Genomic DNA, 12,216 nt, shown 5'->3' on the forward strand with positions numbered 1-12,216 from the left:
GTTTCCGTAAAATAAACTGAAAACCATTTCTGTTATATCAGGTTCTCTGAATTTTCGTCCGACTCCTTTGAATTTTTAGCTGTATGGTATTCGGTAGATTAAAATAGGCTCACTCAATCGTGGATTTCGTACAAACCGAACGAAGGCATTTTTTCAGCTAAGCGCTCCATAAATACCATCAGCCTTTAGCGCCTGGACTACCGGAAGGTTTCAGAAAATTGCCAATTCCCACCGAGAGTCCGATAGCCCCGATCCCGAGTAAATGGTATAAGTTTGAAATAATAATAACTTGATAAACCAGCTTATTTGTAATTTAAAATATATATCTTCTAAGAAGGTACTGCGATCGATATCCTTCATCAGTACGATACAAACGAAAAAACGGAAGTCAAGTTTGTACAAAGTGCTCCAACTCTTTCGAATTTATTTGAGACATCGAAGTGAATTCAAGAGTATTAAGTTTACCAAAGCTGAACAGCATCAATGCGAAGGCAAAATCATTTCGAAAAGGGCAAAGTTTTGAAATTTCGCGATAGGCGGAGGAGCAACATTCTGAATCGACTTCCCACCTCCATTAGGAGCCGGAACAAACTTTTCCAACTGTTCAAACATTTTTGTGAGTGTATGTTGCCACTAACAGAGAACTTTGCGAGGATTTGAGGAATGAGTTAATGGAGCACGAGTAGTCATTACGGTCTAGCCGGGCCTTTCTCAATTCAGCAGATGTTGACCTTAGGACAGCATGTACGATGCGAATATTTGTCACAGATTGCTTGAAAAGAGTTTTCAATGCTTTTTTGTTACTCAAAACATACGAAATGATATTCGTATAAAAATATCATATTATTTAATATTTTAACTTTTATTTCTGGTCTTAATTACATTTTACCAATATTGCATTTTTAAATGGTTTCTCAGAACTCGTGTGAGCTCTCAGTGAATTGATGATTCGATTTTATCTTAATGAAGGTTTAATGAAAGATTTTACAAGTATATCATTAATAATCGATATAACATGGAATCCGAAGTGTATTTAAAATTTTAGTTCGAATAATGTCCACAGTGACAGATTGTAAATTTCCCACTTCTGGGCTAAGGCCTCCACTATCTCTGAGGAGAAGATTTGAAACATATTTCACCATGCTGCTGTGCAATGCGGTTTGGTGGATACACTGTTGTATCATTACTGCTATCAGCGCAAGATTTTGTATAAAATTGAGACAGCAAAATTACGCGCAATTGTAAATAGTGAAATTATTGTATGGCACCAACAACACCCTGAAAAATATAAATTTGACCGCTGAATATAAATCTTTGACACATTGGTACACTTCTCAGATAAACATTTAATCAATCTTAGACCATTATAATTAATATAATTGCTCTTTTTCTCAAAGGAAATACAGAGTTAATTGTATATAAGTAATAGCTAGTAATTAAAGTCGTTTATGGAAATCAACGAATACTAGCTCCAAAATTACATCGTCTAAATATTCTTGTATTGAATATTAAACCTTATCTATAAATGTTTTAGTAGCATAAGATTTAAATTTATTCATAGGTAAAGTTAAAGTTACTATAAACTATTATTGTATTGTTATCGCGGGTACGTTTGCATATAAATGCCAGTTCAATCAATGCTTGTTGCTTTGTTTTGTTTTGTTTGAGGCTTTGTTGTTTTTGGTTTTATTAAGTTGTTATTACACATGGGACAGTAAATATTCGTTTCACTAATTATTCATTTGCCACGATTTTCTTTCTATGTTTCAACGTGTTATTTTGATTGAAAGCAACGAAAAATTATACACCTAATTGATTCCACGTTCTTTATCATGTCTTCCTTGAACAGATCTGATCTGTCACCAGAAATTCAAAATGAAACTTGAAAATGGTTTTTCTTTAAATAGCCTAGTTAATATTAAAACGTAAACGAGACCATCCTGCTTTGACCCATGAACACAGAACAGTGAAGCTGTATGATCGACGTTGCTAAAACATATAGACTTGCTGGTATTATAATAATGAATAGTTAGCCTTTGACAGATTAGATTCATCGATTATTTTATTCCCTGTATTTTGATGGACTTAATCCACTTTTAAATCTGATTGATCTTTTTACGTATGAGTACACTGAACACGTACTAAACGACAATTAATTAATTGAAAGGTCGTTTTATAAAATAAGCCAATTAATACAAGACAAATTATTCTATAAAAACTCACATAAAGGAGAAAAGTTCCATGTTTTCGTTTATTTAACTTTATAAAATTAAGACAAAATTTATTTTGCCACAAAGTGTAACTCGACTTTTTTGGTGTACTCGACATTCTTAAACAGTAGCAACTTTACGCATAATTATTGTAAAATCCAACGCCATTTTGGAAAAGGCACATTGGATAGTAAACTTGAATAGAGTTTATTTATTTAGATTTATTTTGACTTGCAATAGCTTTTCGAGATATTTCATTTAAAATAGGAAAAACTTCACCGAGTCATCATGTGTTTATAATTTATCTCTTTAGCGATGTAGTAAAGTACGGTATTGTAAATTGTTGCATGAAATGTCACAACTGTATCCACCAAGAATTTTACTTTATTTTTAATAAAAAAACTTAAAAAATATATAAATACATAATTATTCGTATTGATTTCTGCACTTGAAGTTAATATAATAGATAATAGATTACAGCTGTAACGTAACAAATTGTTGCATCTGTTATACGTGTACGTGTACGTATCGCGATGCAAAATATTCCCACCTAACATATTAATTTGTCACGCTCAAGCTTGCGGTTATAAATTTTACGTGCCTCGTTTCAGGAATTCGTACAATTCCAGTGTATTTAAATCTAAAATTTGATTTAATTTTCAACGAGTTCTAAATTCAAGCGTTGATCTTTTTATTAATGTTTTATTTAGAAAAACATTTTGATTTCCGTCGTTTTGGGTCCTATCTAACCTACACTGTCATACATTACATTATCCTTTAACAATTATTTTTAGCTTTAATTTTAGTAACAATAAGACCTTTGATACAGTTCATTCAGTCGTAACAATTGCGATTTTATTTGAGTAAATTTTTAAACAATTTTACTGAATATGTAAGAGGTTATTTAAGTAAGTGTGTTTTCTTTGTATCTATGCTGTTATAATAATCTTTGCTTTCATCAAGTAATGTCAAATGTTTTTGAAATGTACTTATGTATGCCTGTTTTTATTATTTACGGCTTCGCGTTTCGGTTACAAAAACATTCTATTTCAATTCAGCGGGGAGCTATAATTCGAGTTCTCTTACATTCGAATGCATTCACCGTTCTCTTGGCTGCAATCTGAAAACCTAGTTTGACTTGTTAGGAACTAATTTAATTCCCTCGTTCTTTGTTCTAAGCTTCATTTCGGTTCGCGGCGCAGTTGAATCAACTTTTTAATTTTCTTTCAATTCACTCCCATCACGGGAATGGTCCGCCGTCCGTCGTGCTTATCTACCACACGAGGCTTTGATTAAACAATTTCGTTGTACGAGAATAAAGTTTTTAATCTTTCGTTCGTACACAATGGATATGAAGCGGGAATGGGAGCGTGTAACTGCTTCAGCTGTTGTTGTTCGGTCGTCGACCCGGCCGCCGCTCTTCCTCGCTTATCGGTGCTGTTAAGCAGATTTTAGTTTTGCTTTCAAACACATCGCGCCACTGTCACGTCACGTCACTCTTTGCTGTCACGGAAAAAACAAAGACTAGACTACGGGTTTAAAATTATTCGCAGGTTTTTTGGGAATGTTGCTCTATTAGAAGCGGTGGAGTAACAACTTATTGTATGCGCTGATTGCACGAAAAAGTACAGTGAACGATTCAGTATTTATTTATTTTATATCTCTTCAGAAACTCAATGATTTCCGACGATAGTTTATAAAGGTCCTTGATTTAGTATGAAACTTAATAGATGTAATTTCCTTTTATATATTTCTTCTTATTATTGTTTGTATTGAATACGCAGACGGGAAAAAAATGGTCACCAATGCGACATCAACCTTGAAAGCTAAGATGCTTTGTCGTCTCGCTACCTATATTTACACTGGCTCACTCAGATACACAAGTCAATTTATTATTTGAATAAAGAACACAATGATTCGTATAAACGTTCACATTCAGCCGGTCACATTGTTTACGAGACAAAATATTTTTGTTTGTAACACTCCTGTCATGCTGCTCATTTTACTGATTTCCCTATAAAGGGGAGTTACCTATTGATGCCGCTCGATTTGTATATTTGGAAAATTCTTACAGTATCATATCTGACGTTAGAAATTTTTAACCCTACTGTTTCATAAATTTAATAAAAAATACATTGGTAAAGAAGTAATATTATTCAGTACGAGCTTATACAAACCAACCAAAAACAAGCGTGAAATTAATACCTGTTGACTTACAGGCAGGATATTTTACATGTATTAATAAATGTAATTAATTAACATGACTTTATTTTTAAATGTTGAAAAAGAGTAACTACTAAGTTTCTTCTCGGTAGAATCTACTGTCCGAACCGGTGGTAGTTTCACTTAAAATAGTTGTTACATGTCGATTCAATTGCTTGTAAAAGCCTACTTGAATATAGTATTTTTTTATCAATCTAAACCACTCACTCAAACACATTCAAAATCAGTCTAGCATTTTACGAGTAGCTCACTGACACACATACAGAAGAACAATAATGAACGGCGCAGTTTATACAGATTCAATTTGTTAAAATGCAAATCCAAAACATTCAAATTGCATTTAATTTTAGATATATATTGTTACAATTGCTTTTAATTAACTAAATGATATTAGGTAAGTTTATAAAACAGTATATTAATATATTAAACAGGTATTTAATCGTTACTGACTAATATATTATATATTATATTACATAATTTAATTTTAAATGGGATTGTTTCTACTCTAAATAGCTTTTTGCTTTGAAAATAAAGTACGCTTATTAATGAGATATGGTTAATTGCTACATTCATATTTATAAAAAAACATATCATGAAATAGATTCTTCCTCTAAAGGAGTGAAAAAGGGATTAACATTTTGTAATAGGTTAGACTGGAAGTCCGTGTCAGTTTTCAAAATTAGAAAGATGTCAACTGATTAAAAATAAATATATACTTATTTAAGCGTCTCTAGTTATTCTACCCTTAGGTCGTAAATACTCATCAATGTATACCACAAAATAATTCTTAATTAATGTAATATTTTAAATTTATCGGTAACGGCTAGTATACATACATAGATACTAGTAACAGAGTGTCAAAATTCTGATCAAAGGATTCCTTTGCTCTTGAGGATTAGGTTTAAACTTTTTACACTGCGCTTTTCCATTGAAGCTTGGTGATGTTTGAATTCAAAGTTATCGCTAAATTTTTATGCTTTTTTATGGTGTAGTTTGGCGGGCGATCATATAGACTACCTGATGGTAAATGGTCAACATCAGCCATAGACAATGACGCTGTAAGAAGTTTAACTATTCCTTACATCGTCAATGTGCCACCAACCTTTTGAATAAAGATGTTATGCCCCTTGTGCCTGTAGTTACACTGGCTCATTCACCCTTAACACCGGAATACAACAATACTAAGTACTATTATTTGGCGGTAGAATAACTGATGAGTAGGTGGTACCTACTCAGACGGGCTTGCACAAAGCCCTACCACCAAGTAAATAATAATATGTTTTCTTATCATTATCTCGACCCAGTAATATCTATATTCAGATAGTCTTACCTACCTACGACGGTTAAGTGACATGATGTGATCGTTCAGCTATAGAAATAGAAAACAATTAAAATTTAATATTCCGTTCAAAAATAACAAGACAATCATTTCAGTTGTGTAAGTTAATTCAATGAGTTTATGATGAAAACAGTTTTGTGTTGAAGCATTTAAAAATAAACGGAATCTGCAATTATTATTTATCGTTGATTTTTCAGTTTTGAACAACAGTTGGCCCACCGTGCGGTGAGTGGTTATCCCCGCGCAAACAATTGTTCATTACAATAGGCATTTGTCATATATTATGTTGCCAGTGCGCTGCCAGCTTTGGGCCTGAATTATGTTCCACGTTGTTTAATTACACCGGATCAATGACTTTTTGAACCGATACGACATTATAGCTTTGTTGGTTAGCGGTTGTATTTATGGACTACGTATTATATTTTAGAAAAATTGTTACTGAACTTTTAGGCGGTTATTCTCGATTGAATCTGCCTTTCGAAAATATAGTTGAAATAACCTTTCTTTAAGTCTCTAACATGATACGATACAACAGATCTTATTAGTGCATATAAGGTTGATTAAATTTTTTTTTCTTAATTATATTTTCACATGTAACCCTAATTTCTAATGGTTATTATCAGTACGAAACGAGTAGTTACACTTTTGGAAAATACGAATTTGTAAAGTAATAACTAATTTGCTTTGTACACGAGATCCAGCAATTATTTATATCTTTGAGTTATATATTCTGATAACAAGCAAAAAACTTTAGAACTAAGAATGTTTTCATATTATTAATTGAAGTTTTTTTGTATATTATCTGTTGCCTTTAACAAAATCGACTTTAAATTAAGTAAGATTATTTTTTGAAAAGTATAGAACAGATATTATGTTTGCATGTCTTATGTATGTAAACTATCTTGATTCCGCGAACTAACAAGAGTATAAAATAAGGAAATAAGTTGCCTTAATGAGGCAAAAATTCAAACAGAACGATTGCAAAGTAATCTCTGATGTTTTGCATCATGAATCGTGCAATTCGAATGGTACGATTCGTTTTGTTTTATACAATCCCATAGTCAAGTCATAATCGACCCGTCTAACTATATTTCGTAATCTCTTAGTTATTATCATTACGTAGTATAAAACAAAATCGCTTAATGCTATCTGTCCTTATATATACTTAGATCTTTGACGTCCTCCGTGGTCGAGTGGTGTGTACACCGGTTTTCATGGGTACGCCACTCTGAGGTACCGGGTTCGATTCCCGGCCGAGTCGATTTATATTACCATAAGTTTTCTATGTTGTCTTGGGTCTGGGTGTTTGTGGTACCTTCGTTACTTCTGATTTTCCACAACACAAGTGCTTTAGCTACTTACATTGGGATCAGAGTAATGTATGTGATGTAGTCTCATATTTATTTATTATTTATCTTTAAAATTTCCCAACGAGTTTTGATGCGGTTTCTTTTAATAGATACAGTGATTCGGGAGTATTTTTATATATAATACATGGGCAATAGTGTGTAGTAAAAAAACTAGAAAAAATCTGTAGTATATTTAGTGTGCTGGTAATCATTGCATCTGTGCGAAGCCGGGGCGCGTCAGTATTTGTATATATAGTAGGAATGACATTTATGTCTCATTACACATAATTCAAATGCTATCGCAGTTACGATATCGATTAATATATAATATAAATAGCATAAGTCGCGTACGATGTACTTAAAGATTAAAATTGATACATTGAAACGGGCGGAATATTTTAAATGTTGAAATTTTAAAGACTCAATTCCACGCGAGATTTGCTGGAAAAGCAATCAAGTCCAACAGTTTTATCTCTTTGTTGTGTAAAAGAAGGCAATGAGGTCTTTTGTGTTGTTCAGTTTTGATGGCAATTTAAATAAAATAGCCGTGACGTTTTATCTTTGAACTAAATTAAATATTACTCGCTGTAGCGAATAAAGCGCATTGCATACTGAGGAAATCTTGTAACATTCGCTGTTCGCATTAAGGTCGGTATGTTCAACCCTTATAATCTTAATAACACAAAGGCAGTTCCAGTCGACGTTCCTGCGCAATCGAGACGGTAACTCCTCATCCTAAATTTGATAGTTCAGGTCCTTTATGGGCAATCGCTTATAGCGGTCGTGCAGGTAGTTTCAAACTTGTTATATGAATTTTCGAGGGGACGAACCGAAAGGGGGCCCGGAGTCAGTTCGAGTCGGCCCGCTCGGGAATTTCATTAGTGAGTTAACTCCGAATCACTAGTGAACCCCGCCTAATTAGTTTTGCTACGTTCGCCGTTATTTATTTGAACGCCGTATTTATGTTCGATCATCGGCATCGGCGATGTGAAAAATTGTTTTCATTTAAAACTCGCTACACTAATGGCCTGTTTAAGCGCAATTTGCATTGTAATGGAATTTTCCATTTTAATTCTGGAGGAATAAATTAGACAAGTAAAGATTACTCTACTCTGTGTTCTCGTTTTTAATTAAATAAATAGCTTGTTGGTTAGGACTATATGAGACAATATCTACCTGTAGCAGCCGAAAATGTTACAATGTATATGTCATCATAAGACTACAAACCTTGTTAAATTACAATGTACCGAAAAGTCATGCGTTAAATTATAAACACTTTTTACGGTTCAAAATCTTTCGGCAGTTCACAAAATCGCAAGATTGGTTATAATCTAACGGTATTTACAATTTTACGTTGACATATAACATGTATATTTTACCTGTATATGTAGTATTAAGCTTATAGAACTAACTCGAAACCGTTTGTCCCTCAGGTGCATTTAACAGCGTCGTCGGTGTGTGCATGTGCGCGAGTGTGAGTGGCATGCGGGGCGGGCTCGCGCGCCGCTAGCGCGAGCATGCTGCGCGTGCGCGCCGCCGCGGCGCACTTCGTGCTCCTCTGCTTGACATATGTGTCGCCTGGTTAGTCTTACTCTTATCAGTTACATTTTTTTTCTAAATAATCACTAAATATTTTATTTTTTATTTTACTACTATTCCTATCTGCACTGGCAGCCTATTGTAGTAGTAAGTTTTTGATTTCTACGACGTTTCTATATAAATATAAATTGTGTTTAATGTACAGTGTTACATTTTTGTTCAATTAGCTGTGATCGATGGAAGAATCCGGTAAATAAAACGAAAAACTATCGCTCGAATAGACAAAAATCGGTATATCTTGATACTCTCCCGTCAAAGGACGATCCTTATTGAAATTGAAAAGCGTATCCCGGAGCACGGGAAAGGTTCGCTCGTATGAATAACTGAACTCGATAAAATTTTCGTAATCGTAAAAAGTTGGGCGAGCCGAGCCGAGAGCTCCGGTATGGATTTTGCTTTTGAATTGATTTTTATTTAGGTTTAGATTTTTTTTATTATCAAATATAAAATATCACAGAATAGGGATAGCAGGATGTCCGATTTATTTGAACATCTATCAGACGTATAAAACATTTCGCTTTGAATCACGTGGTGATACGACGTGGTATAACAGAAACGAATATAAACTAAAAAACAGTCGCTATGAATATTCAAATAGAAATATAATAGAATGCTGTCTAAAAGTAATAAATGTGTAAATTAATTTAAATATTTAATTCATTTGGACTTCGAAATACAAAGTACAAGGAATAAAGTTTATTTCGAAATCATTCGAGAAATGAGATTAAAAATTTGAATTTTTATGCGAGCATTGTTCCCATATCGGAACTCGGGTTCAGACCTATAAAAACAGGACGCCTTTTAGCGGAGCTGCCCACCAAAAAACGTTTTAAATCCATTCACCCGAAACCTGCAGTTGGTACATAAAATAAATTTTAGATTCCGGTCGGATTGAGAAATTCTAAGTATGAAATAATAGTTTAGCTCGAGATAATCGTGTGAATAAAGAGCATTAAAATTAAGAAATTAAAGAATATTTCTGGAATGTTTTTTCAAAACATTATTCAGAAGAGACAGCAGTCAGTAAACAGCATTAAGAGAATATCTCATAAGCCCTGTAAATGTATGACATTAAATATTCGTCTCGTTTTCCAGATTGGAGGATATTTTCAATTTCAGAATTACATTTTGAATTATACAGATACAACGCTGTTCGAATCATATGGTATTATGTTCTGTAGAATTCTCAATTTCATTTATATAAAATAATAAACTCGTTTAATTTCAATGATATACTTTAGAGCAAATTAATATTACCATCTTAAGTACAGTTGGAAAATACCGATTAAGAATTACTGTGTAATACAGTAAGGATCTGTGCGAGTAGCTTGTGACGTCACTATTATTGCCAAATCGGCCGTTCAGTATTAAAATAAAATTCGGAAGACTTGAATGGCGATGCAAAACTTTGTCACTGGGTTTTGAAAAAGGCGTTAAGAAAGTGAATAATGTGAAGAGAGGCTTTGAGTATTTAGATGACAAACATTAAAAGCGTGATGGTGATTAAGAATGGAATTACAAAGTAGAGCCAAGCGTTTGAGGAAGACGGAAAAGTAATTATTTACCCTGGATGAAAAGCTGCTACGTGTAATATAGGTATCAGCGTCTGAATTAGCGGGTAGATTCAAATTAATGACTTTTTAAAAGTAAATACGAATAGTTGTAAAATAAAATTTATATTTATTTTACTGTGTGCCAAGGTTTAAATATTATTTTATTTCTGCTATTACCACCTGCTGATGTTTACAGAAGAACAAAACCACAGCGGAAAACAATAGCAATTAAAAAAACAAATTCATTAAAAAAGCAATCACGATTAGCTTCAAAAAACATGAAATAACCGAAATAAATTTACATAATTATATATCGACACTAACGAGGCACTCTTTTATATCTAATAGGATAATCATTGTTTACAGAGACCAAAATATTGTCTTTCGATTAAGAGCCAATAGAAATTAGGTAAACTTCTCGTCGGTCTTCAAATACTTTGAAATTATGCAGCAAGATTGAAATTTTGTTCGGCGGCGGTTATTGCGAATTTAAGTTGGGTTTTATCAAACAATACACCGCGAGATTCACCCTGATTGTTCAGTTATAAATTAGAAAAGTTAAGAGATATTTGTTATGACAAAGTTGGATTACGGCAACAGTGATCATTTCTAAGAAATATAATGATCATTATATTATAACGGGGGCTTTATATGAAATTAAATCTTGTGAAAAATGATTTCAAAGCGCTTGTAAGAGACTATTTAAAATCTATTTTGATTTGTGTGTGAACTATGCAAAGATATAAGACTATCTATTAAATATGCTGGAGTTTTGATAGTATTTAAAAAAATATATTACTAGTATTAAGATTGAAAAGTAGTATTGCAATGCTGGAGAAATATAAACGTTAGTCCGAGTTCTGTTAAGATTATATGAATGTTACCAGCTACTATAAGTGTTACGGGAATTATTTTAACGGCTATTATAATATACCAGCATAAATAAGAAATATGTTTCAAAAATTAAGGAATATAGTCCATATGACCAGGGCTTTGAACCAACATTTATGTCTTCGTGATTGATTGTGTGAGTGAGAAGACCAATCGTTTTACCTGCTTGAGTACTCCTAGTGTTGTACGTGTTGAGCTGTTACTCAGAATTTATCGATGAAAAAACGTCATGGTTTTTGGTTTAGGCTTTTTTAGCGACCTATATTTTCACTTACCCTCTAGTTGTACATAGATATGCCTTAACTTTTGTTATTAATTCAACATATACTTACGTTGTGTGTAATTATGGCCTAAATGTAATAAATGTTATTTGTGGCACGGAATTAAGTTTGGTTTTAGTTGATTTGAGTCGTAAACTAAATAAACATCATTTGATATGCGTAAGAAATATTCACAAAGGATCACATGTTTAGGTGTTCTGAATGTTCAAGTCGAGATTAAAAGCGTTTATCTCCGAGATCAAAGCAGACTTCTGAGGTCCCTTTCATCCGTCCGCTGAGTTCCACTAAATCCCATCTCTACCCCCATCTGTGGCCTGAATTTGCAATAAGATGACGTCTTAGTTAAACATTGTGCTACTAAAAATAATACGAGAATGTGTATCGTCGAACTAAATACAAAAATAGTGAAAAAGCGAAACGTTACTTCGATCGCAGTTCGTGAAAGTCTTTTGTTATCTGTGCATTAGTAAATTACGACGACCGATGGAAAAAAATACCGAAGTATTAAAAAAATGTATTTGATTACTTTAAGTGAGATTTCTTCTGGTTCGTATTGAGCATTTTCTTTTGAGCGAATTCCTCGTCTATTTCCTGGGTCGTTACCTGCAGCTTGTTGAGAAATCTTCGATAGACTAGATGAGTTAATATCATTACCTATCATATTGTAGTTTCATTTATCCGAGGATTGAAACCTTTTTGTCTTTATCTCAGACTGTAATTGATTACCATTCGGATTTTAGTTTAGATCCATCAGTTTGTAATATGTGTAAT

The 12,216-nt window shown here is 33.1% G+C and overlaps 1 protein-coding gene across 6 annotated transcripts in view; it reads left to right on the forward strand.

The window, feature by feature from the left end:
• Positions 1-12,216, forward strand: part of LOC124531447 (zwei Ig domain protein zig-8-like) — a 404,620-nt gene that overhangs the window by 52,409 nt on the left and 339,995 nt on the right. For all 6 annotated transcript variants that reach the window (XM_047106045.1, XM_047106037.1, XM_047106053.1 and 3 more), the window contains exon 2: positions 8,555-8,702. In XM_047106045.1, coding sequence (XP_046962001.1) covers positions 8,639-8,702 — 64 coding nt within the window. In that variant the 5' untranslated portion in view covers positions 8,555-8,638. The remainder of the gene's footprint in view (positions 1-8,554; positions 8,703-12,216) is intronic.

The sequence above is a fragment of the Vanessa cardui genome, chromosome 1 (genome assembly GCF_905220365.1).
Source record: "Vanessa cardui chromosome 1, ilVanCard2.1, whole genome shotgun sequence".
Lineage (NCBI taxonomy): Eukaryota > Metazoa > Arthropoda > Insecta > Lepidoptera > Nymphalidae > Vanessa > Vanessa cardui.